The sequence below is a fragment of the Ciconia boyciana genome, chromosome 24, assembly GCF_034638445.1.
Source record: "Ciconia boyciana chromosome 24, ASM3463844v1, whole genome shotgun sequence".
NCBI lineage: Eukaryota > Metazoa > Chordata > Aves > Ciconiiformes > Ciconiidae > Ciconia > Ciconia boyciana.
Genome location: NC_132957.1, coordinates 2,562,083 through 2,587,516, shown reverse-complemented (window position 1 = coordinate 2,587,516; position 25,434 = coordinate 2,562,083). Strand labels below are relative to the sequence as shown.

The window sequence follows — 25,434 nt, the reverse complement described above, 5'->3', positions numbered from 1 at the left end:
TTGCACTTCAAAAATACAACAGATTTGTGGTTCGAGCCCTCCCCACCCTCCCCATGGCTTCTGCTCAACTAAAACGATTCACTACGCACAATTTCTACATTACCTTCGGATTAGGTTAAAAGATTCAAAACGTGTCTCTTTACATGAGGTGCAGAGCTGCTGGAGCTCCTATCTAGAACAGTGCGATTCCAATCGTACGTCTCTTCCCTTTCACCCCGTGCCCCCCATCCCCACCCCTAAAAATCCCTCTATGCTTGCTGGGTTATACAAACCTCCCTCACCCACCCACCCCTCTCCTGTCCCTCTCCCTGCTCCCCCCTCCCCGCCCCGGACTCACACGTCCAGCGAAAACTTTAGATTAATTAAGGAATGGTTATTTAACAAGACAATAAAAATGCACACAGCTTTGGAGGTGCACGGGAGTTAGATGTCCTGTAGATCTGCAGGTGAACTCCACCGATTCAAACCGTCCTGGCGAAGGGCAGCAGAGACCAGCGAGCTGCGGATTCTGACTGCCTGGCTTAAGACACTTTCCTTACTTCAGACTCCAGTTCAGGGTCAGGCTTTGAGTGGGGTAGTTTTCCAACCACGAAGCAGCTCAATGGTTTGTTTTTCATTTGTGTTTTGTTTGTTGTTTTTTTTTTTTTTCTTTTTCTCTTGTTTTAATGATTAATTTGGAATAGGAAAGTCAAAGGAGATCAGGGAGGAAGGGAGATGAGGTGGGAGAGGACATTCTCCCCCTCCTCCAGTTTAATAAGCACCAGAGTATTCAAGTCTGTCCATTCTGAGATTCAGAGCTGCTTCCGCAGTCAGCAGGCAGAAACTAAACCTTTCTCATAAGAGCAGCGTCGTTTTGGTTGGGGTCCCTCATCATCATCATCTTCTTCCTCATCTTCCTCCTCTTCTTCCTCCGATGATGAGCTGTCCAGTGTTAAATCCACAACGTCAGCAGTGGCCTTGCCGTTCTCACCGTTACCGTTAGGAGTGGGCAACAGCCCGTTCACATCTGAAGAACCTGAAAGAGGTGGGGGAGGAGAGAGGATTAATTAAGACACTTCACGCCCAGTTGAGGGGATGCTCCAATACTCTGGGTCTCTCATGGCTGTGTGGTACTTGGAATAGACTAGTTCAGTTGGAAGGGCCCTACAGCGGTCACCTGGTCCAACGGCCTGACCGCTTCAGGGCTGACCAACAGCTAAAGCGTGTTCTTAAGGGCATCGTCCAAATGCCTCTTAAATGCTGACAGGCTTGGGGCATCGACCACCTCTCGAGGAAGCCTGTTCGGTGTGTGACCAACCCTCTCGGTAAAGAAATGCTTCCTGATGTCCAGTCTAAAAGGCAAAGGAAACAAACTCCATTCAAGCAGCTGCCTAAAAAAAGAGCCAACGCCACAAACCTGATGCTCTCTTTGTGGTCAGAACTTGCTACAGTGCCCAACGGCACCGGCACCAGCCGCTTGGAAGGCATCTGCTCGAGAACTGGCTCAGCCGAAGCAAGAAGTTACACAGCAACACTGCCAACCCTGTCAGTAGACATCACCACTGCTAGAGGACCTGGCACAGGCTGCCCAACAGACAGCCCTTCGAGTCAAAATCCTCTTTTCCCACAAAAGAAGCAGAGTGCAGTTCTGGGCTGGTCTTGCCGATGACATTTCAGGGGTGGTTGCAGAGGTACCGACAAACTTGTTCGGTGCCATACTGGCAACAACCCAGCCTTGCTGATTTAACCCCGTTTGGGCTGGGCCCTCCTCCGCAGGGATGCAATGCACCCTGGCAATGCTGTTCATTTCTGGAGATGCTGAAAACGAAGGGGCTATCCAGAGGAAGCTCTCCAAGAGCCAAACTCATGTTAAGGTATCACACAGCTTTTCCCAAGCCAGATGGGGAACTCTAGTTTTGCAATTTGTGCACATTTCCTACAGTAATTTAAAGCCTTTAGCCCCCGAGATACTCACCTAGAACTAATATTGGACACTGAGGGCTGCAGCTCCGCTCTTTCTCAGCTCTGATGGGACACCAGGAGCCATCCACCAGGTACTCTATTTCATCCGCATCTTCACATTCTGTCAGGATCTTTGACAGGAGCCTGGACAGGAGAAAAGATGCCATCTATTAAGCTCAAGGCAATCAGCAGAGTGCATTTAGTGACGGGCCATCAACCTGGATCTTCACCTTAAACAGTCCTAAATTAAAAAGAAATTTGGTGTTAGCAGAAGGCTGCCAAACAGATAGCCCTTGCAGTCAAGGGCTTGTTTTATTTCCCATAAAACAAGTACAGGTTCCGACAGCGCAAACAATCCCAGTCCTTTCTGACAATGTACCTAAACCATGAACTAACATTTTAATTATGTGCAATTAGAAGACAGTCTTGCCTCTTCACCCGGTTTCCCAAGTCTGTGGTACCGCTTCCAGACAGACGTCTGATGCCCCATCTAGAGCTGTGTCAGGGCTGGTGCAGGTACATTCACACCAAGGCATTAGCAAAAGACAAAATATCCTATGACATTACGAAATAAGCAATCCAAACAGCAGCACTTCACTTCCTTCCTACTTTTATTTCCCAAAGCTTCCACAGCAGCCACCAAAACAATATATGCAGCCTCCTGCAACAGGAAAAAAACCCCACGTTCACCACTGAAAATACACCCAGTGTAGATACCTCCATGTCAGCCATCTCTCACCGCAGAGACACTAACCAGAATGAGGCCCTTACTCTGGCTCACTGTGCCTCACAAACTGGGTACTTGCTTTATTCTGATATGTCCCACCATTTGCCTGGGGTGTTTATTTGGACACGCTATTGGAATCACTGTTCCACAGGCCTTATTCACTCCCGGACCTGAGCGTTTCCCTTCAGTATAAAGGGGAGCTAATAGCAAAATCTTACAAGCTCAAGAAAACTATTTGTGGCACACTAGTGGGAGAAAGTTTCTGCTTTCTCCCAGCTCAAGTAGGAAATGTGTTTCCACAGACAGTCCTGTCATCCGGCAGAGCAACCACCAAGGCTGTCATTCCAAAAAAGCTGACAAGGCCCAGAGGATCTGAGACTCGACCAACCAACTACCTCCTCAGGAGCCTACGCCCCTTTTTTGACTAACAACATCCAGCTGTGACTGCCAGGTTCCCTCTAGCTTACTTTCAGGGAGGTCTGGAGACTACCTCCATCCAGCAGAACCGGCACTGAAATCCAGTCTTGAGCACTGCAGAGAAGGGACAAAGAAATCTGCTGAGCCTTCACCAGTGACGACCTCCTCCTCCTCCTCCTCGTCCAGGAGGAACACGTGCATTGCCGACCTGTGGAGGTTCCACAATCCAGCCCCTCGTACCTTCCCCTTCAGCCTCAGCAGCCTTGTTAGAGATCTCAAAGGAACTGGATTTTCCTGTCGGCGTTGGCCAGAGGACAAAGCAAACAGGTTATCTATGCCTAGGCTGCTTCAGACTGCCTAAAAAGCCACAACTCCTGGATCAAATCAGTACCTACAAACACAGCAATGCTCAGAATATTATCAGCCTGGCCCTGGGAATATACCACCCAGGCTGAGACTCGTCTGCTCACTTCATTGTCTTGTGTGCCAAGGGAGCTGGATGCACCTGAAAAATTTCTCTCTAAACTCTCCCTACTTTTGAGGGAATCTGCATTAGAGGCCAATTATACAAGCCATGAGGGTGGAGATCATTTTCCAGAAGCCAAGAACCACGCATCTTGCTCCACCAGTCCTCAGGGTTGCTCTTGGCTTGGCTAGCATCACTATGGATGTCAGTGGTCCCAGCGCATAAAAAAAAGGCTCCCTTCATTTTGAGGCAAAGCAGCTTCATCTGGGGGGTGGGTGGAGATTACTGTTCACATTAATTCACTCCTTGTTCCTTCCTTTCCTCCTGGAAAAGAGCCAGGCAATTTATTGTGCTCTTCTCTAGAGATAGCCTCTGGAACCCATATTTCTGGAGCTGACAAGCATCGTCGCCAGCTTTCTGGCTTGCCTCAGGTGGCCCCTGCTGTCAGCCTAGCTCGTTCTGCAGTTTGCATATACGACTCCCCCTGCCAGGTCTGCAACAAGGAGAGGGAGATCTCCTGGTTTTTAGAATAATCCTCTTGGCACACAGCTGCCTTTTTTAAGCTTTCCAGTATCAAACCTCACTCAGACATATGAACATTACCTCCAAAGTGTTCTTGTACTGCTGAACTGTAGCACTTCAGCTCTCTTAGCTTATGGTGAGCCCTCTGCTCTTCTCTTTGGTAAAAAGACAGAGCAAACTAACTCTAGTCCAGAGATATGGGAAACACCATTCCCATATGGACTGAAAACCAGATGACAAGTTGAGTGGCAAGTCTAAACCAACCTTTCCCAGTTCACGGCCAGAGAGCTCTTGGCAGGGCTCGGGGCATGCATTTCTTGCCTCACCCTTTTCCAAATGCTGTTTGGAATTTACTTTGCTTTAATTCCCTCCTGTGCTTTTACAGCACTACCCCAACTATGCCACATTCAAAATGAGACAGTAGAAAGAGAACATCCCTTGTGCAGAAGAGACAGGCTGCCTCACTGCAAATACTGAGAATGGGAATGCTGGTGTGGCTCTGTCCCTCTGGCCCACTACGGGGCAGGCAGCGGCCCCAGGATGGTAGCCAGACCCAAATGCATGGCTGGGGCAAAACTTTGCGGCCTGCCCTTCGCAAACCCACTCTGAAAGTGCTGTACCAAAAGCCGGTTCCCTCCCAGCATACCCCGTTTCCCTGACAAGTGCACCAGTGTCCCCTCCCGCACCAAGGGGGATGGTGACCCCCAGCAGGGAGCACCCCAGGGCCCACTGAGCACCCCAAGGTCCTGCTGCACAGGCTCAGCCTGCTAGCAGGATCAACCACCACCAGGTGTACCCAGAGGAACCAGGGTGGGAGGCCCAGGGAGCCCAGGTAGATCCACAAAACTTCCGGCCTGGACAATATACCCAAAGCATTTTAATTCTGCCCCTCCAGTGCAATTGAACCTGCTGCTTTTTTCCCCTATAGGCATGCGAAACACAGAAACAGTCCCTACTGAGGCATCCTTCCCATCCCTGACACTGAGATACTCACAATGGCCATAGAAATTGTACTGGAACAGCCACACAGACCGTACAAAAATCTTTCCAAATACTGCATTTGTACCTCTCTCAGGGGCTATATGTTGCATCATGTTCGGTTTAACAGCTGGCAGAGAAGATCCCCCAATCACATTTACAGCATGCCAAGAATTGCTTGTGAGCTGATGAGCACCTCACACTGACAAGAAAACGGGAAGATGTTTCCTATCAAAAATCACCTTATCAGATGCTTATAAAGTGGTTTATTCCATGCAGCATGATATCGGTCAACCAAGGCAGCTAGTTGTGTGGGTTCATCAGCCTGATGAAAAGAGTGAGGCAGTAAATGCTTGATTCTCAAAACACTTTAGTGTAATCAAAAAAATTAAGAGCGGCAGACAAACAGCCAAGCCTTCCTCTAACACACCAAGACAATTAAGTCAGAATATTATGCACCAGCAGAATAAGCTTCCAACTTTGTTTTGAGGTGAACTTCAATCAGATGGACAACCAAAAGACAAGATGCCGCACCCAGCGGAGAAAAGAAAGGGGTTGAGGACAAAGAAGCGTATGTACTCACCCATCAATTATTAGCTGGTCATAGGGTGCTGGTTTGTCACACACAGGGCACATCCATGTGGGCTTTTTCTCATTCATCTGTAGGTAGAAGACTGCATCAAAGCACTGCAGATGTGCACAGGTCTCCGCCCGGCATGGGACAGACAGCCGCATCTTCACTAGCTGTTGAACCAAAGAGCAGAAGATCAGCAATAAAACCCACCCAAGCTATCACCAGACAGTTCTCCTCCTAAGCAAAAAGGTTCATTAGCTTACAAAGATAGTCTGGCAGTAGAATAGGATTTCTTGACAAAAACAGACTCAAATATATTGCAAAGACTTACCGGACAGATAAGAGACACACGAACACCTGTAGTGGCAATTTCACTGTCTGGATCCAAGCGTAGCTTCTCTTTTACTGCAGTAAGAGTAGAGAGCACAAAATTGAACAGATGCAAACTTAAACCTTGGAAACAACGTGTAGAACAGCTCAAGCAGCTCACTGACAGCCCTTGGCTGCGTACGAGTCATTTTCCCCACAGATGACAACCTCCGCCAGTCAGGGACAGAGGACACAGGAGGCAGAAAACTGTTGCATTGGACCAGGCTTGCACAATCTGCAGAGCTCAGTAGAGACGCTGCTTGGCTAGCCAAAAAACTTGTGCATGAGGCGGCAGTTCATGGTCTACAGGCCAGCTGGAGTATTTTTTGGTCAGCCAGGACTACGTTTTGTTACAGACCCCCCCCCATCCCAACGACCCAGCTCTCCCAGCCAAACAGCACATGCTGCTTCTCATCCATGCAGACCAAATGAAGGAGCCGGGATGGACTCAGCTGTTGGGATGAGGGCAACCGGCTGCATACTAACTGCTAGCTACGCTGTTAACGCTCTCCTAGCGACCCTTCCACCTCTTATTTACAAACTACAGGCTGGGTGGCTGGGGTACACAGAGGAAATCACACTGCTGACCAGCTTTTTCGTGTTAATATTATACCAAGGCAGCCAACTGGGAGTTAACATTGTCCCCCTTCAGAGGGGACTAAGACACCCACATACCTGGGCTTCCCGCAGGGAGGGAAAGAGTGGATGGACAGAGCTCTAGCACATGGCAAGACTTCTGGAATGAAGTCAGTTTAGGCTTATCTGGTCATTAGCATAAGCACGATGGATTTTATTCCCTTCCGAGATCAGTGGCAATAGGACAGGGTTAACTGCCTCCCCCTGCCCCTTGAAATTCAGAGAAAGTGCCCCCAGAAGTGAGCAAACATGGGATACAGTCAAATTGACAGGAAACCACATCCCATCATTTCCCCATCAAATACACAAGCCTCCTCTTAGCGCTACTGGGCTGCATCTCTTCTGTTTATATGCTGGCCAGATCATTTATTCCAGCAGACTGTTTCACGGGAACTGCAAACAGACCCAGAGGTACCAGGGCAGACAGCTCAAAGAGCAAGACAGCCATGCAAAAACAGTCACAAGCAGCAATCCAGCATATATTTGGAAAGAATCAGATGGTAGGAAAGGAGGTAGAGAATCCTGCCCCTGCTGCTGCATCCTGAAAGGAAAACCCAGAGGAGCTGCAGGCAAATCAAAAAGAGCAGCAGACGTGCAGGTCCCGCATCAAGGTGTGGAATCAACATAGAAAATTAGCTTTAAACTACTACACAACTCCTGAAGAGTAGCTGCTGCTAACACGGCTGTCTGAAAAGGCCTTTGACACTTCCATCACCATTTTTCTTTGGAGCAAGTCAACCATTTATTTTGACCTTTTCAGATCATAACAAGATGTCTCCAGACAATGAGGTTACATGCCGTTTTGCAACACACAGCTCTAATTAGAGAGTGACTTCTCAGATGTGAAATTCCCACAAGATCACAAGATTTGGTGTTGTTTTCTTCACATTAGGAGACTTTTCATCCAAGCTTAATTTTTCGTGAAGTTCTTTGTAAGAGCCTTCTCTGTGCATCAATTACTATGATTCATGGGAAGGAGAAATGGGCATTTTCTAGGACCTCCCGATTAGAATCAAGCTGTTTTAAGGCTGCGTTTGGATCCACAGCCATGTATGCAAGGATCTCTTTTTTCAGACAATGTTCCTATACTGAAGTCAACGGAAGCATATGCAAAGGAAGATGAGTCAGCCCCGAGATGCAACCGAAGTCAAAGGGCAGCTTTAGTGAGTACTGAGGGATATTGCAACGCACATGAGATGGAATCATTTGCAGAACAAACCAGAGCTACAAAAGCAAAGTTTACAAGCAACTTGTGCTTGCCAGTTTCAGATGTTCAAACAACTTCCAAGCAGTAACAGGGGAGAGGAACTGAAACAAGACAACATTCCTATTTGGTTAAATTTAAGGTCACCAAAAGCAACTCATCCCTGCCCCAAAGTCCAGCCAAAGCTGTTAGTTATCTAACTCAGTAGAACTGGAGGCACACACTTGTTACCAATGGGAAAAGGCAAGAAAGCTGCTTTCAGAACATCTGCCTGCCACTCTCGGCTCAAGAGGCCACCCTGCAAGTGCTCGCTTTAGAGGGAATGGCACATACTGCTGAGCCTGGTTTCAAGCAGTGTCAGAGATGAACGAGAGGATCTTCTGCAGTTTAGGACAACTCAAAAGCCAGCCTCTGCTCACTTCATTTAAGGTCCTGGTGAACAGCAAAAAAAGGGAGCAGAGCCAGTGCCTCGGGCTTCTGAGAATGGTGGATATTTAACAAATGGAGATTTTAATTTCTTATGTCAATAGGTAAGTGCTGGCTGTCAGAGTAGTCTAATATGATCAAGACTGCCATGGACAGTATTTGGTGTGGCACACAGATATAGAGGCATTCAGCATCTGCTGCAGAAATGCTGCACTTAACATGAAGATCAAAAGTTTGGCTGAAGCAGCAGTGTGTCCCACAAAGTGCATTAGGCATCTGAAGACTGGACATGCCTGGAATCATCATCTGCCCTGTGAACTACAACCTGTCTTCAAGATTATGTTTCTTATATTCGGTAAGAGTTGTCCATGATCTGAATAGTATGTTTTAAAGACCATCATGATCCATGGTGTTAGTTCTCCCATGCAGAACTAAATAGTAAGAATGCTCTCTCCAGTAACATTAAATAACTGGAAATCCTCCAGACTCTCATGAGCTGCAAGTCAGACTCTGCCTTGGAAAGGTAATTTCCCCTCATTTTCAATAATGTTTTGCATTTGCCTCATACCACGATGATTTACCTGAGTGGTCTAGGGTAAGCATCTCTCGGGATCATCTCTTCTCTGAAGCTCTCAACGCATATGAAAGTGCTGGTGGTGAAATCCCACTGCCAGCCCCTAGGATTCACGGGGGGTGGGGCAGCAGGACATTTTCACCAGGATCCCTTGCTCCAGAAATCTCCTTTGGAAATAGTGCGGGTCAAGGCCGAGGTGCTGTGGTAATGTTCATCAGCTCATAATTACTCAGGTGAAGGCATGAAGCCATTCGCGTCAGAATGACACTGGCCCTCAGCGGCACTCACCACGATACGACCTGGGGACAAATTCTAAATCCAACTAAAGTGATTCAGAGCTTCTGCAGAGCCACGAGAAACACGCGCTGCAGAAGTGCTGCACTTGCACACAGATTTGGGGCAATTTCACACGACTGACATACAGCTTAGCAAGCCTGTTCAAATAAAAAGTGTTTTTATACAACTGGAGGAAAGAAATTGTATAAAACTTGGCAGCTGTTCCCAAGCATATTTCTAGCAGCCTGACTATTTGGAATGCTGCAGTCTGACAGGCATACAGCCGACCTCCCCAGGCCGCCTCATAAGCGGACATACTCACCAAGTGCTTTGCAGAGTTCAGGATGTTTGATCCCAATGGTTTTCAACCTCTGCAGCAGCTCTGCTGAGGTCATCTGCCGCACTAAGTACAACCCCACGGAATAGCTCTAATGAGAGAAGGAAGGGAAAGAATGAGCAAGGCCGCTCTTTTGCGCTTGGTTGTGCAGTTCTGTGCGATTTCCTTTGGCACGTACCTTCCCGTAATTCCCCCAGGTAATGGTGATGCGATTGGTTGCTGCAGACAAGTACATGAGATGGGTGAGGTTGATGGGACGACAGGGCCTTTTAGGTTCCACTCCAGGTTTGTTTGATGGATAGTAGCCCTAAGGCAGAAAGATTAAATATATATATATTTTTTTTTTTTACTCAAGATGCTTCTATGTGGGTTCATCTATTCATCAGCATCACTAAATTCTACTCACCTACAGTTTTCAAGGATGGGGGTAGAAGGGAGCTGAACAGTCAGACCGAGCGCAAAGTAAAAAGGATGGAGTCTTTTTGCAAGAGCAGTTTATTAACAACATAGCTAATCCATTAGAAAATTAGCTTTAAACTAAGCAGTGCACTTTTATACTCTGGCTTCTTGTCTGCATTCATCAGGAAACCAATTTCTTTCTAAATTAAACAAGTCCTTCCAAAGTTGCAATGTCACACCTCCTGGCTGAGCTGACTTACCGGCACTGAGCAGTAACTATGATTCACTTTCACTGCAATGTTCGGAGGGTACTGATCCTCCTGAGGAGAACTAGTGTCTGTGTAACAGATTCTGTAAAGAAACGACACGTCTCTCAATATCCCCATGCTGTTTGCATGTTCAAAGCTCTCTGCACATCAACAGCTACCAGCAGTCAACCATCACCACACCAACCCATGCTCCCTCATCTGGCCAAAGCAAAGCCGATTCCACTTGGCTCTCCCAGATCGGATGCAGGCTTGATACCTGGGCAGCAAAATCTGACACACTGCTGTTTTCTACTGCAGCACTAACTCAAGCAGTACATGTAGGAAGAGGTTAGAAAGTAGAGTTTAAGATGCTTGCGTTAGGCATGTGAGCAAACAACTTACTGTAAGTTAACTCTGTAGCTACAAAAACCACATTGAAAGTTAATATCTTTTGGTCATGCATTCCCTCCTCCCCTGTTCTGCACCTGATGTTAAATCAGCCCCATGCTCAGACATACCTTAGCACAACCTGAACCGATTTCACACCGGGTTGCAACTCCCTAGTAAATTAAAGAAGAAACAGAAACTTCAGATTAATTATGTAAAAAACCCCAACAAAACAAAAAACCACCAAACAAAACCACACAAAAAGAACCCCAAAACAACCAAAATCAGCTGTCACTTTTGCCAGACTCAAGAGTTTTAGTTTTTGGGGTTTTTTAATAAACCTTTAAAGAATTGCTTTACAGAAGTTTATTTAAATTGTACAATTCCCTCTGCAAATATCACTGGTCCTGTAATTTTTTTCCTAATGCACTGTCTTCCAGCCTTTCTCTGGGTTTTCAAAACTGTAAAAGTGTTGGGTGAAAGATACCGGTTTGCCTAGCATCCTTTTGATGATTTGTAGGCATTTACAAAAACTAGGTTTTAAGGTCAGGTCTACCTGACAGCATCCTTTGAAGACTCTCTTTGTTCAATTATTCAGCTAAAGCTGTTCGTGCAAACCAGGGAATCAAGTATTATGGCACCAGCAGAACAACTGTTAGTATTGCTAACTTCAGTAGTACTATCCGTAACAGGATTTCAACTGCTATCAGGAAAGAAACATCTCCCAGAACAGGAGTATTTTATTAGGAGTCTTTAGACACATATGCAAAACATGCTCTAACTTCTGCACAGGATGCAAGGCGTTAGACAAGATTCCAAAATTAGTCTTGATTTGCCTCTGACAGCGTTTCACATTCCAATTCAGTGTTTTAGTATCATTGTTTTGATTTTGGGGGTGGAAGGGATGGAACCTCAGTTCAGCTGACAGACAGGAGCTGATGTGGCAGTTTTAGATCTGGGGGAAGCACCTGGGTACCACCCACAAGCAGTGGAAGAAGATGGACCTGCACTGTGTGATCACTCTAGACTTTCACTGAAAACCCTGCTATGAAATATTTGTGTTACCGACAGTGAAAGTTTTCTCACAAATCTGAATATATGGAGAAAAGAGCACCAAGAATCGGCTACAACATGTGTAGTCTTTTATCACCCTGAAAGACTTCCGTGGTATATCATTTCCTTTCTGTTAAGTCTTCAAACAGCTTCCCCTGCACTGCTTCTGTTGACCTACTGGGATCACAACAGTAATCAAGCACTGAATATTCAAGAAATGCCATCTTTCTCTGACTCTATGATAACAGTATGATTTTACTGTAAAGAGAAATATTTAAAGGTTTTACACTTAGTTTGGAGGACCTCTTCTGCATCATTGTCCTTTCACAGCAGCAAGGACCAAGGGAGCAGTTTAGCAGAAGAGGAAGCCTTAGTGCCTGCACTGACATCTCTTACGCATTTCATTGTTTGAATCAAAAGTTGCATCACGACAGAGGTCAGGGTAAATCCTAATCGGTGCAAGATGTTTTCTTATGCAGTTACTATAGCATCCTTTACAACAAGGAGGCTTTCTTTCAGATGCAAACAGCGTTACATGTATAGCTTTTGAACTTTTGATGCAAAGAAAAAATCTGCAAATATTCACAACACAAGCTCAACAGAGAATTTAGGTCATTGACAATTTCATACTGCTTTTCCTGCCCAAACGTACTATTCAAAAGCAAGACTAGAGAAGCAGAAGTGAAACTTGGGGACTTAGATGGGTAAAATTGTACCTCCCACCGCCCCCAAAGCTATTTGCTTTACATGAGAAGTAGCCTGTCTGCTAATGTCCTCAAACTGAGTCTCCTTGCAGAGAACAAAGGCTTCCACAGAGAGGGAACACAGAGGACTTATACAGCTACATTTTCTTGAACTATTAATATCCAACGAGAAGTACCTGGAATTTCTGATCAACTCCACTTGTCTTGGTGTTAATGCAAAAATGCATGGACTTTCCTGAAGCTTCTCATTATTCTGTGGAACTGAAGAGGAAAAAAAAAGACTGTACATCAAATTGATAACATCTAGTTCTTCTTACATTGCTAAGCACAAGGTGATTTTTTTATCTTCTGGGCTATGTTTATTTCTAAGTCTTGTTTTCTCCCCTACGGCTGCATGAGAACTCCAACCACCATGCATTTTGGTAAATTTACTGTTGATTACAGCTTTGCTCATTTATTGCTTGCCTGTTTTGCCAGTTAGCACACTAATAGTACACACTGGATTTGGACCTGCTTTTTCTTTTTTATTTTTTCCTCCCCTCGAATAATCAATGAGCCAACAATTACATGTTCATATAGGAACAAACCATAAGTGCCGTCACAGTGTGGAGACTAGAACTCAAAGCAGCATAAGAAGAGACCTATGCATGACATGAAAGCATGAAACCACCAGACTGATCAGACTGATTCTGGAAAAGAAAGGAAACAACAACAACAAGAACAACGATCAGCTTAGATAATAAAAAAGCATCACAAAAAACAGCTGTAAGAGACAAAACGTGACTTACAAACGCATGACCTTGAGGGTGCACGTATAGGTAGGGTGCTACAGCACTCCATTTTCAGAAACACTTAACTGAGAACCCAGCATTAATTGTGGCCTTTTATCCATTGACAATTTTAAGATCAAATGCATTTAACATGGTTGAAATGAAGCTTGATATGTGGAAAACTTCTGTTACAACTTCCGCTCAGTGCCCTTCAATATATTCAAACATGTTAAGTTTAATTGTCAGTACACGTTTCCAACTGAAGTCGAGGCCCTGGGCTGGTGAAAGTCACAGGATAAACACAAGAACAGGAAGTGATAAAACAGCTTTTATTTTTTCTTTTTAGCTAGAACTGGATTTTCTTTGCATCACTTCTATCATTACTTTATTCAAAGCCAATATACCAGAATTTGAGAAGTAGAAAAAAGTGTGCTTTACTGTCTATGAATAAGATGAGATGAAGGAAGGATAAAACCTCAACAGCTCTAAGATCTTGGAAGACACGGTGACAATATGATTCACTGACTACGGATTGGTCATTCAGCTTTAAAAATGCAAAAGGGCTTTCAGAAATAAAAAAAAATTAAGGTATCTTTATGGACTTTTAATTTAATTCCAGTTTCCATCCAAATGTCTCTTGACCAAAACAACCATCGAGAAGTGAAGCATTTCATAAGGACTGTTATTCTTAGAAAGTGATGAATGATAAGAACAACAACAACAAAAAAATAATTTAATATTATTGCTTAAATAACTCTCTACAGACACACTGTCCTCCTGATTGTTGACCTACACGAAGACAAAGCAAATCTGATTCGGAAAACTGAGAAGTTGTTCATGTTTTATTTTGCATTTATATCAGCTCACCCTTCTTTTACAAAAAAAGCGCCTGGCTGCTGAAAGCAGGCTGCCCGCAGCACTGGCTGGCACCATCAGAGGATGCCATCAGCGATGGAAGTCAAACCCTGTGAAGTATCCAACAGATTTACTATCACCTCTCCAGCAAAATATTCCAGCATTAAAACCAGCACGCTATGGAATTTCAAACCAGGTAAGTTGCTTATTTCTGTGACACGCCAAATAGTTGCTGACAACACCAGAAGTGAGTATCGCTCCGGGGCTGAGGCTGAAAGACCACCGCTACCACATATGGGATACGACGGCGAGTTTGCACAGCAGTCCTGGCTGCAAAGCACCAGCTATCGATGGGCTACTCAGTTTGACTGTGAAACCACCGTTACAGGAAAACAAAAAATAGCCAGGTGCCTACATTTCTCTACAGCTACTTAGTTAACAACTCTCCTCTTTGTGTGTGCAGTATGAGAAACAAGCAGCACAGGCTCCCCATTTTCTTTATTTCTCACTGTGAAAGACCCTTCTCCAGGCAAGCATTGAGGGGTGCTTCTCAACTGCGCTCACAGAAAGCTGCTGGAGAGTCACACAAGGCACTCCAATGTTACCTGGACAAAAAGAGCTGAAGGGAAAACAAAAATCAAGACGACTGCTGAACAGACCATGGATGTGTCCATGCATACGTTGTTGCAGACAGCAGTCAGAACTGCATGCTTTGGAGAAAAGCGCAAGAGAACTTTCCCCAGAAGACTGGAAGAAAAAACGCTCCAAGACAGACCTGTGTAAAGACCTAATTCTCCTTCAAAATCTTAATGCTGGAAAATAAGCCCAAACTCCAGGAGGTACACTTTTACAGTACCTAATCAGCTATTCATTTCTTTGCTGAGCAGCCAGAAAAAAACCTACAGTTTTTTTAAAGCTAAATATTTTAGGATAACTGAGTTTCACCCTTTCTCCAGGACAGATGCCTCAGCACACAGCTCAGCTCCTTGACTTGTAAAACGGCTGCTGGGATCAATTTATTTAACAGTTGACAATAGCAGGAAATCAATTTTTAAGACTGAGCTCGATTAGCAATGAGTCAAGACATAAAACTCCCAAAACCCAAAAGGACTTGGCAAACCATATGCAAGACTTTAGCCCAATGTAATCCCATTCCGAGAAGCCAACCTCATCTCCAGCTCTCGACCTGGCAGGCTAGACCGTGCCACGCAAAATAAGGACTATATTGATTTGGGGGTTTTAGGGTTTCCCTGCAAGAAGGGTTGGGTTTTTTTGGTTTTTTTTTTTTTTAAACGTAACATTCCTCACTATTATACTTATTGGTCAGACTCGCTAAAGGCATTATATACTCCCAGGAAAGAGAGAGTATATTGTCATCACCGTGGCTGGAGATCCCAAAGGTAGATCAGCCAGAGATGAGCTGCAAGCAGGAGGCTTCTGTAGGGCTGAGGAGCTTGTTGCACGTCCTCATTCACATCCCTACACCTCCAAAACAGCCCACCTCAGGGCACAATACAATATATAGATGTTTTTTCTTCCCTCCTTGGCTATTGGAACTACTCTGACTAGACTGAAGGTCATTTGTATTCATGTGGGGTCCTGGGGAGACAGGGCAAGTTGACTGTATAGCATCTTGTATTTTTGTAAGCGGCAGAAGCGCTCATTTTAACACATGCTGCGGTTTGTTTAGGTGGATATAGCACCAGTTTGAACACATGTTTTGCTGGGATTCCTTGGAGATTGCCCAACACACCGGCATTTGCTCTGCAGTCAGGGGAAGGCAGTTGCCTTTGCCGCAAAACTGGTGGCCCCGTTTATAGTGACTGAAACCTGGCTTCAGAGGAGGGGGCTGGAGCAGCAGTTTTACTACTTCCACACGACAGAGGAGCAACGCCACCGCTGCAAGGCAGGTATTATCAAAAGGGCAAAACTAAACAAATCCTGTTTACATTGACAGTAGCAGGACCTCCCAGCCTACGTGGCCTTCTGCTCCCACAGCTGCACCACAAGATCTCCTCTGGCATGTCTCCAGGAGAAGACCAGAAGCCTCAGTATCTCCGGCAAGTACAGGCTGTCACAGCTAACATTTGGAACAAAAAAAAAAATCATTCAGAATTCCTTACAGCACACTATTACTGTCAAAAACTATATTCATACTGCTTTACCCAAAAAGGTGCCAGGGGATAAGTACGCTTATCAGCAAGGTGCTCAGATACCACAGAGCACCATAAATACTCCACTTGTTAGCTACTTAAAATACAATGCAGGAAAGATATTAGTATTCATTCCCTCTAAAAAGGTATCTGATCAATCTTAATTTTAAGCCTTATCTACCCAAGAGAATTGCAGCAATTTCAGTAAATTAGAAGAATTCTTTCATGTTGACATCCTTAGACCAAACCAGAAAGCCGCAGCAGAAGCTGTTTTCACGTAGATAACTCAGATGCTAAACTCAATACTTAAATTGACTGAAATTGTGTGTGCAGTTACCAAATATGATATATCAACTGGTTCACAATGGACCTAATCTATCTGCTTTTAGCTGAAGCCACCTTTGTCTACAAGTCTAATAGTAATTTGATAGTCCTTCAGGGAATCTGCTTGCCTACAGACCAAATTAGGCATCGCCCACCTCACCTTTGATCTCAAGGTAATCATCTCAAAGAGGCAAGAGCGCCTTTTCATTAATAAAGATGCTTCCAATTGAAGTCCGTAACATATAAATTAAACTTCCCCTACTCCCACCACGGCTATATGCTTAAATACCTCTTTTGTAGCCTTGGGAAATGAGGTACTACAACAGCAGCTGGGTGTTTCTAAATGGACCCAAGATCTTAAATCTCTTTCAGGTACTTCCATGTTATGAGTTTGAGGTTGACAAGGAGCTTATGCTTGGTCCAAACACAGAATGTGAAATCTGGACAACAAAGCATGAACTGGTGCAGCTTCCATATGGAAAAAACACTCCATTTTCCTCAGAGTGCTTTGTTTTATCATCCTTCCACACTAAGCAGAGCCCCATACAAGCATAACTTCTAATGTCAAAGTTATTCCAGCACCCGGCTGTTCCAGATAGCAATGGGGAGCAGCCGATATCCATGTAGTGTTGGACAGAGAAACAAATGCTGCTTTATTCACATCGGCATAGGCAGAAGGAATTATAGTCGCAGGTCACCAGGTTGGGAAAATTAAACAAGTGTCTAGAAGGTGTCGTTAGGTTCTGAACAGCTGACTGGGACAATGAAGACGGAACATCTGTTCATACCCAGCTACTCACTACCAATCTCCCACCGTTACACTGAAAACACTCTCATCAAAAGGGAAATTAGTCAAATATGCTTTAGGGAACAAGCTGACCCGAGGGAGGTGTCAGCTAACAGAGGTGAGATACTAAATTTAATGAGACCATGGTTCAGATCTGATGTAGAAGATTTAATGTCAACTTTTAACAAAAAAAATCTGTTAATCACAGTAAGTATATCCAGGCTCTTCTCTCTCTGGATGTTTCCACCTTTTGAAAATTTGTTTTCCTTCAAAATACTACATTTGTGTTCCTGACTAACAAATGCCACCCCACATTTAAGACTGAACTAACCTGTTCCCCAAACAGCATTTAAAATAATTAGCCTTACACTGGCAGTCACCCCTCAACTGTTTAAATGGTCACAGCTTTAACATACTTAATGCCTCCAAATGAAGATAAAAATTACAAAGTCTGATTAATTAGTCCTTTTTTTTTGTACCTGCACCATCATATCTTCATCTATCTTTTTTCCTCCAATCCACATGCACATCAAATATTTTTCAGCAAAGAAAGATTAGCTTCCCAAGTTCTAGGTTCATTTAGTAGTGCAGCCTGATATTACCACATTGAGTTTGAGACACTGAGGTTCAGATGACTACAATGATACTTCTCCTCTGTATACGCTGTCTTTGCTACAAGAATGTTATATTTAACATCAGTGACAATACTCTTTGTTTCTCAGAATTAAATAATGAAAAATCAGTCTCCTAGCCTCAGGGTGGAAAAAAGCACTTCATCCAGTTTTCCTAGTTGCCCCTCAGAATACACAGCATCACGCACAAATAACTATGACAAGCACAAAAAAAAAGTCAGAAATACTGTTTGACGTGTGTACCACCCTCTTTCACCCATAGGAGGCTTCAGGTCAGGTATTTTAAGCACTGAAAAATAGCATTAGCGTAGCTAATATGCCAGCCAATATGCCAGCATACTGGCTTAGCACAGGTGCGACACCAACACAGAAATATTTTCATCAACATACTGCCAAATTACAGAGATGGAAGACGTATTATGATTCACAGCAGAAGACTGCAACGTGCAACACAGCAGCATTGCCAACGAAGGATATGAAAGCTACAGCCAAACAACACAGGCTTTCAAATTACATCTCAAAGTGACCACATTCCTGTTCTAAGACAAGGGGGGGAAAAAAAAAAAAAAACAGATATAAACATTCTTCTCTAAATTCTAAGTATGAGGGGAGAGAAGGGGGAGAGGACATTAATCAGTCTTGCCTTCTGTCACATGACTTTACAGATCCTTGAAAACAGTCACCTTTTTGACAAACTTGTTTCACTTTTCTTTCCCACACCGAGTCCATCATGAATTCATCAGCATATTGAAAACTCACCTAATTCTGTTGGCTTCAACAGTTCATCCAGGGTTGTATAGAAGGGAAGTTTCACCAGCCGAACTTCAGGCTTCGCAACTTTGGGGGGCAACCTTCCCAGTCCGTTAAGGTATTTCCCGTAGAGCGCAGGATAGTCAATATTAGTAGTGGAGATAGAAGTCCGAGCAACGGTGCTCCCACGGTCGTACGATGAATGTATGGAGAGTGCCTCGGGAGACCGGTGCTGCTGTGGCTGAGGCTGCGCGACTTCAGAGCTCTTCTTGGCATAGCGAGTCTCATAGAGCTCCTTAATTTTCTTGAAAACTTCAGGGCTGCAGTCAAATTGGACCAATTGCAATGCTCTGGTGACTAGTTCATGTTTAAGTCCGCTTTTACTCCTGCCAACAAAACCCAGCAACATCTGAAGATCTGAGACTCGGAAACTCATCACCATGTTCTAGGGGATAAAAAATTAAAAACGTTCTTACAGTTATAAAAAAAGCAAAGTGTCAGTTCTCACTATATAACTGGAACCCAAAATACTAAAAAAATCCCTTACAAGACAGACACCAAACCTGCTGTTCAAATCAGCTGTTATTCACCTGATTAGCATCCCATTTCTTAGGTACTTGTTTGAGCAAAGCAAATACAAAGGAGACCATCAATTGAAATATCACCAAAATCAGAGAAACACCATGACATTCATCAAATCACTCAAAAATAATTTGTGATAAATGCTAAGCATCCTCAAGACAGTTTGACTGGAAGCAGGAGCGACCACAAAGGAAAACGTCTCAAAGAGCAGGCCCCACACATGAAAGAGCACATTAACTGCTTTACCACAGAGGCTCAAGGCATTCAAACTTCCCAGGCACCTTTGGGTAAGAGAGCTACATTACAAACTTCATCTAAAATGGTATTAGCGTAAAGCATGGGAAGAAAATGCATGTGAACTGGAAAGCAGATGACATTTAAGTGAACTGGGGCTGCCAATCCTTTCATACTGTGTTTCAGTGCACCTGTATATTATCTGTACAGGCAAAAAAACCCTCCAGAATCCTTCCTACCTACACAGGATCTTTAAAAAAATATTATGTGTTTTAGACTATGGAAAGATATTAAAAGATATTAAAGAGAGCAATATGTTCCCATGAGAACAATGCCTCCAAACTCTATTTGGGTGCTTTGCCAAGCACTCCCCCATGATCACAGCCAGTAGCTGCCTTTGCTGTTGCACTGGTACTTTTAATTTCAGTGTTTTGATAAGCAGGAAAAAACTGTCTCATCTTCAAAAATTTACTCTCTTGCTGCTGTGGAAACTCAGAAGGTCTGTAACTGTCATCAGATTCAGAGACCATACTATACGGCAACTTTCCATCAGACTAAGACCTAGAAATTATTTCTGTTAAAACTACTGCTAGAGCCTGCTCAGATTGATGTTTCAGTTCTCTCTTATGGCAAAGCAGCCTTATGAATACACAAGACAAGCTTATCAAGTGTACGTTTTTGAAAATTCAAGCTGCCCTGAAAATATACTTGATTGGTACCCACATGCATTCAGTCAATATCCTTCCTGGTTTGTGGAAAACACAGGACCTCAAGAAGAAACCCCAGCTGTCCCACAGTAAAAAAAACCAAACAAACACCCCCCCCCCAAACAAACAACCAGAAGCAGAAACCCAGCAGGTCTCTTTTCCCCAACCTATACTCCACCCTTGTTTGTGGATTAAATTTTAAAAAAACATAAAAGACAGATTTCTGTGGAAGTTAATAGTAGCCTTGTAATTTCCTGGAATAAAACAGATACAGATATATTTTTTTTTTTTTAATTAAGAAAGCTACTACTGACTCCAGAAACATTTAACAACCACTTTTGTGTGTGTGGGAATTAGACTATAGAGAAAATGTCATTTTATTTTCTCCTTTTTTCATGAAATCTGTCATTTAATCTGGAAGCCCAAAAGATGTTACATAAACATCACTGGCTCTAGTTAAAATTTTTGGCAGTCGTGATGTGTCCCAAAATACCTTTGATGAGAGGAAAAAAGGCAGATAACTTTAAAGAGGAAAGAAAGGATGTTTAATTGCCAGAAAGTCAGGATTCGAGGGATCTGGATTCATGTCACTGCTCACTAGATACCACCTCTGCGATGTTGGAGAAATCTAGTTTCTGTGTCTCAGTTTTCTCCAAAATGGAGAATGTATTGTCCTCTCTGAGGCACTTTGAGGATAAATAGCATATTTGCAAAGATAAATACGCCAAGGCAGCAGAAATACTTCAACAGTGTGGTACCAGGGAAGTCACAGGAGCACAGCAGACAGGTATTCCTGCACTCACTCTGTCTGCACCACCAGCCACTTGGGACTGTTGGTGCATAAAGCGGAGTTTGAGCTGACAGTCTTCTGCAGGTTATGTTTAGAAGGATTTAAGATCCAGAAGGACGACCAGATTTGAGCAGTAACAGAAGAACAACCTTCAGACAAAGAAAACCTATCACTGAGGCTTGGACCTGCCCGATAGCATGAGCAGTACAGAGATATCATTAACGACTGAGATCGTTAACGCTAAAGTCTATTCCTCCCCCCCAGGAAGCCTTGCATGTGAGTGGCACAGAGCCCATCAAACACCTGCTATGGGGGCAACTACAACGCCTTGGAAGCACACCTCCTCCGGAGTCCTGGGCTCAGCTCACAACACCGAGAGGGGCCCAAGAGCAGGGAGCGGCTAGTGCCTCCTAAAACAAGACTCTTCCAAATCTTATTTTTACAGCCATCTAGCCACATCCTCACTGATGAGCTGATCCTGCAGGCACTAAACGCTTTCCATCCATTGGTGTTGCTCAGTACCACCCTCAGCGCCAGCTTCCCATGATGTTGTTGGGTAAAGCCCACTCCAGTGCTGCCAGCCGGTTCTCTGCGCTGCCACACGCCAACAGCGGGACGCAGAGAAGTCCTGGCTCCCAGAGAGGTGCCAGCGAACAGGGACCCAGAGGGAAAAGGAGACACCCACAGCAGAGCGAGGGTCCTTTCCGCCAGAAGGCCCGATGGGGTGCACAAGACACCTTGGAAGCGCAATGCAACTTTAGGCACGTTTGCTGTGAAGACGCTTCACCTCACCTCACTACCGAGGAGCCTCACAGGCTGCCCCAAGCCTCCCCACCACGGAGAGCCAGGGGCTCTGCCCCAACACCGGGCACTGCTTATCCTGCCGCCATCCCCCCAGCCACAGCGAGACGGGCAAAGCCGGGCCGGGGCCGCTGTGAGGGCTCCCGAGCCCTCCGCCCGCCGGGCCCGGCTGGACAGCTCCGCTCCGCGCCCCAGCCGCTGCCGAGCACACCCCCGCCCCGCCGACCGCGCCCCCAAACCGGCCACAGGGAGCCCTGGGCAGGCCGCAGAGGGGCGGTTGGGCACCGGGCACGGCTAGCCTGGGGCTCCGCGGGGAGGAGGCGAGGGGCCCGGGGAGCAGGGGAAGGAGCTCTGCCGGGCGGCGCGGGGAAACCACCTGCGCTAATTAATCACTGGGAATTAACTGCGGGGGAGGCCGGGGCACGGCCCGGCGGCCCAGGGGCAGGCCCAGGGGCGGGAGGCTCCCGGGGGCTGCGAGCCGGGCCGGGCCAGGCCCGGGGTCCGGTGGGGGCCGCAGCCGGGCCCGGAGACCGGGGCGGGGCTGCCCCTGAGGTAAAAGAGGGGGGGGCGGTCCCGGGGCGCCGCCCCCCCGGCTCTCACCGCCGGGGCCAGGGCCGAGGCCGTGCCGCCCGCCCGCGGTCCCCCCGCCAAGGGCCGCCCGGCCCGGCCCTGCTCAGCCCAGCCCGGCCCGGCCCGGCCCAGGCCCCGCCAGCGGGGCGGGGGCACGGCTCACTCACTTTCGCCTCCACCAGCTCCGCCGCCATCTTGGCCTCCAGCGTCCACCGCGCCGGGAGCCGCCGCCGAGTCACGTGACGCCCGCGGCGGGGGAGGGACCGCGAGAGGCACGCACCGCCCAATCCGCGCGCGCGCTCTTCTGCCCGCGGGCCGCGGCCTCGCCGCGCAGGCGCAGTGGCCCCGCCCCGCCCGGCACCGCCTTCCCGGGTGGCTTAAAGGGACAGCGCCCCGTGAACCGGGGTGGGGGGGTTGTCGGTGAGGGAGTGGCGGCCTTGGGGCTGCGGCCCGGAGGAGTCCCGTGCAGCGAGCAAGAGATTGAGAGCAAGCGGGCAGGTGGCGGCGCGGCCCCCCGGGAGTGATGTGTGGTGCCCCCAAAATGGCGGCATGTGGATGCCCCAGGCCAGGCCTCACTGCGCCCGGTGTCGGCCTGGGCCAGCCTCGGGGCCCGGTGGGCTTGTCCCGAGGCCCTGCTTGCTTGTGCTGGCCCCTGTGCCGCCCCGGAGCGTGGCCGGGCCCTGCTCACCCTCCCTGCTGAGGAGGGCAGCGCTGGGGCCATCCCGGAGGAGCCTGGCCAAGGCTGCGGGCCCCGGGAGGGGAGGGCCGGGGAAGGGGCCCCCCCTGCACCCCGGTCCCTGGCTGAATGCTGGGGTGTTTTTTTTCGGCCTGGGGTGTCTTTGGCAGTGATACCTTGGGGCAGTTTTGTCCTGAAACCAGGGAGCACCGGATCTGATCACTTGTGGTTTTGCTGGGAAACACTTTTGAAGAGCAGGCGGTTGTTGTAGGCTTTTCTGAAGAGAAAATGCTGGAGAAAAACCCATGAAAATGGCACTTTTGGATCTGTGCCTTCATCAGAGAAACCCAAAGGACATCGGCCTAACCATCCTCCTCCTCCTCACCCCGCAGCAGCCTCCGCTTGAACTTGAACTTGCAAATTGCAGATTTTCCTGTTGGATCTCAGAGCTGCCAGACCCTCTGATGTCCTCCGCTAGCGAGGGATGCCGCTCACCCCTGCCTGTCTGCTTCAGGGGCCTCGACAGCCTCCCGCCGTGCCTTCCCCTCAGACAGGCTCCCTGCCAAGGCACATGTGGCACCTCGTGCCCAAAACCAACCAGCTCCGTGGCGATGGCATCCCAGAGATCCCCCTGCCCTCCTGCACAGGTCGGCATTTGTGCCTCCCATGGGCGCTTGGGGAGGAGACGTTCTCTCTAATAACCCATTGTTTATTAAAAATACCTTCTTTGTAGGTAGAAATTATTTCTCCTAGGCCCGATACTGTTCTCCCTGGGGTCTGGTTGTTCCATTTCTAAGAAGGAAGTGCACAGCGGTGTCCCCTCCAGCTCCAGGCGGAGTTACCAGGAGGTAACCCCAGTAGTCGGGGTGAAACGCTGCACTGGGAGAGGTTTTCCAGCACTTTCCCCTTCTTGTCATCAACCCCACAAGGTAATTAAGCAGAAAGGCAATTAGCCAGTTTCCTAAGCAGGCCAATATGTTAATCAGGCTCCTCTCTGTTCCCTTCCAGTCTGGCAAAAGCCAGTACTGGTGCTAAAAATTCAAACCATTGCTATGGAAACCCCAACAGCTGATAGCTCATCCTGTCACACCAGGAGAGACGGGGGCTAAATCCATCCCGGGTGTAGGTCTACCGCTGTCCTGCCGGTCCCTGCCTGTGACCGGTGGAGGGGACAGACAGGCTGGGGATGTGCTGGGACTTTAGCAGCAAGCGTAGCTGCCGGGCGAGGTGGCGTGGGGACAGAGCGACTTGGATTTGTGTGAGCTTTCTTAGGCTGCAGCTGAGGGAGGTGGAGCAATGGCCTCCCGCGGTGCTGAAGAGAAGGAAAAAGCAGCAAAATATTTATGCTGTGGAGATGGAGAGTTACATTCCCCCCTGCCTGCAGTCCCTCTTTCCTCGCCCGTGTGTCTAACCTCCCTTTAACGTGTTCCTAACACATTAAATGCTCCTCACTGCGTAAAGCTTCAGCTTCCCAGCTCGCTGGGACAGACCAAGGGGAGCCTGGCCCTTCCTTCCTGCGCTGGATTGAAAGGAATCCTCCCCAAATTGGGCGCGGGGTCTTCCCTGGCACTGCCCAGTCATTCCGCATCCATCCGTCGGATTATCCCGGCCTCGGCTCTGCGGAGCACAAGCAATCACGCCGCTGCCCGAGGAGGAGCGGGGCCGCTGGGCTCCCCTGAGGGACCTCGATGGCCCCTGGGGTTGCATCCGGAGCCCGTCAGCCCTGGGCACCCCTGGGCACAGCCACGGCGCCGTGCCCAGCAGCACGGCCCGGGCGTGCAGGGCGAGGCCTCGTCCCCCGTGCAGCACCGTGCACTCACCGTCCCCCCCCGCGACCCCCGGGGCGTGGTGCAGGGGTGACGAGGGCACGGCCAGGGCACGCGGGGATGCCTCGGTGCCCGACCTGTCGCTGCATGGCAGCCCCGGGGGGCAGGCCGGGACCAGCAGCCCAGCCGGGTGCGGGGCCCGGCGGGTTCCCCCCGCCCCGGTGACCCCGCCCCGGCCCGGCACCGCCGCGAGGCGCCGCGCTCCTCCCCGCCCGCAGGGGGCGCTGCAGCGCCGCGCCCCCCCCCCTTACGCCCGGCCCGCGCATGCGCAGCGCGGGGACCCTGCGGGGCCGGGGCGGGCGGGGTGCGCCGGGCCACGGCAGTGCCCGACCGGCGTTGGCGGGGAGGGGCCGGGCCGGGCCCAACGATGGCCAGTGCTGGTGCCCGGGCCGGGGCTGACACCGGGCTCTGCCCTACCGCCTCTTCCTGGGAGCCGAGACCCCGGGCTCGCCTGCCGCTTTGGTGGGGCCGGCGGCGGGGGCCCTCATCGCTCCGACAGCGGCGGCGCCGCCGCCTCGGGGATCACCGCCCGCAGCGGCCGTACCGACTCCGATCCCCCGGACCGGTTCCCCCCCGAGTTACCGGCAGCGGGTGGGGAGGACTTTCCCCCCGCTGCGGCCCGGGCAGAGCCACGGCAGGACGGGGCGGGAGCCGCCGGTCCCAGCTCCCCCTGCAGGCCCCGGTGCAGTCCCGGTGGGCGGCCACGTGGTCCCGCCCCAGCGGAACAGCCCTCCCAACC

At 48.1% G+C, this 25,434-nt stretch overlaps 1 protein-coding gene across 2 annotated transcripts; it reads right to left on the bottom strand.

Annotated features, from left to right (window-relative positions):
- Positions 1-322: 322 nt before the first annotated feature.
- Positions 323-25,365, bottom strand: PIAS4 (protein inhibitor of activated STAT 4). 2 transcript variants are annotated; one of them, XM_072845917.1, is made up of 11 exons: positions 25,278-25,365; positions 18,519-18,954; positions 12,415-12,499; positions 10,613-10,654; positions 10,107-10,197; positions 9,626-9,754; positions 9,433-9,538; positions 5,957-6,030; positions 5,635-5,795; positions 1,955-2,085; positions 323-1,015 (listed from the first exon to the last, which is right to left on the bottom strand). In XM_072845917.1, the coding sequence occupies exons 2-11, from the start codon at positions 18,949-18,951 to the stop codon at positions 810-812; spliced, it is 1,458 nt and encodes a 485-aa protein (XP_072702018.1). In that variant the 5' UTR covers positions 18,952-18,954; positions 25,278-25,365; the 3' UTR covers positions 323-809. The 2 variants fall into 2 exon arrangements, with proteins under 2 accessions (XP_072702018.1, XP_072702017.1); XM_072845916.1 differs by lacking the exon at positions 25,278-25,365 and adding an exon at positions 22,361-23,418.
- Positions 25,366-25,434: the final 69 nt, after the last annotated feature.

Excerpts from the sequence above, each read along its gene's own strand:
- PIAS4 (XM_072845916.1), bottom strand. The coding sequence starts at position 22,387 with ATGGCGGCGGAGCTGGTGGAGGCGAAA. Across the intron at positions 18,955-22,360 it reads CGGAGCTGGTGGAGGCGAAA|AACATGGTGATGAGTTTCCG; the intron begins GTGAGTGAGCCG and ends TTTATCCCCTAG. Across the intron at positions 12,500-18,518 it reads GTTGAAGCCAACAGAATTAG|TTCCACAGAATAATGAGAAG; the intron begins GTGAGTTTTCAA and ends TTTCCTCTTCAG.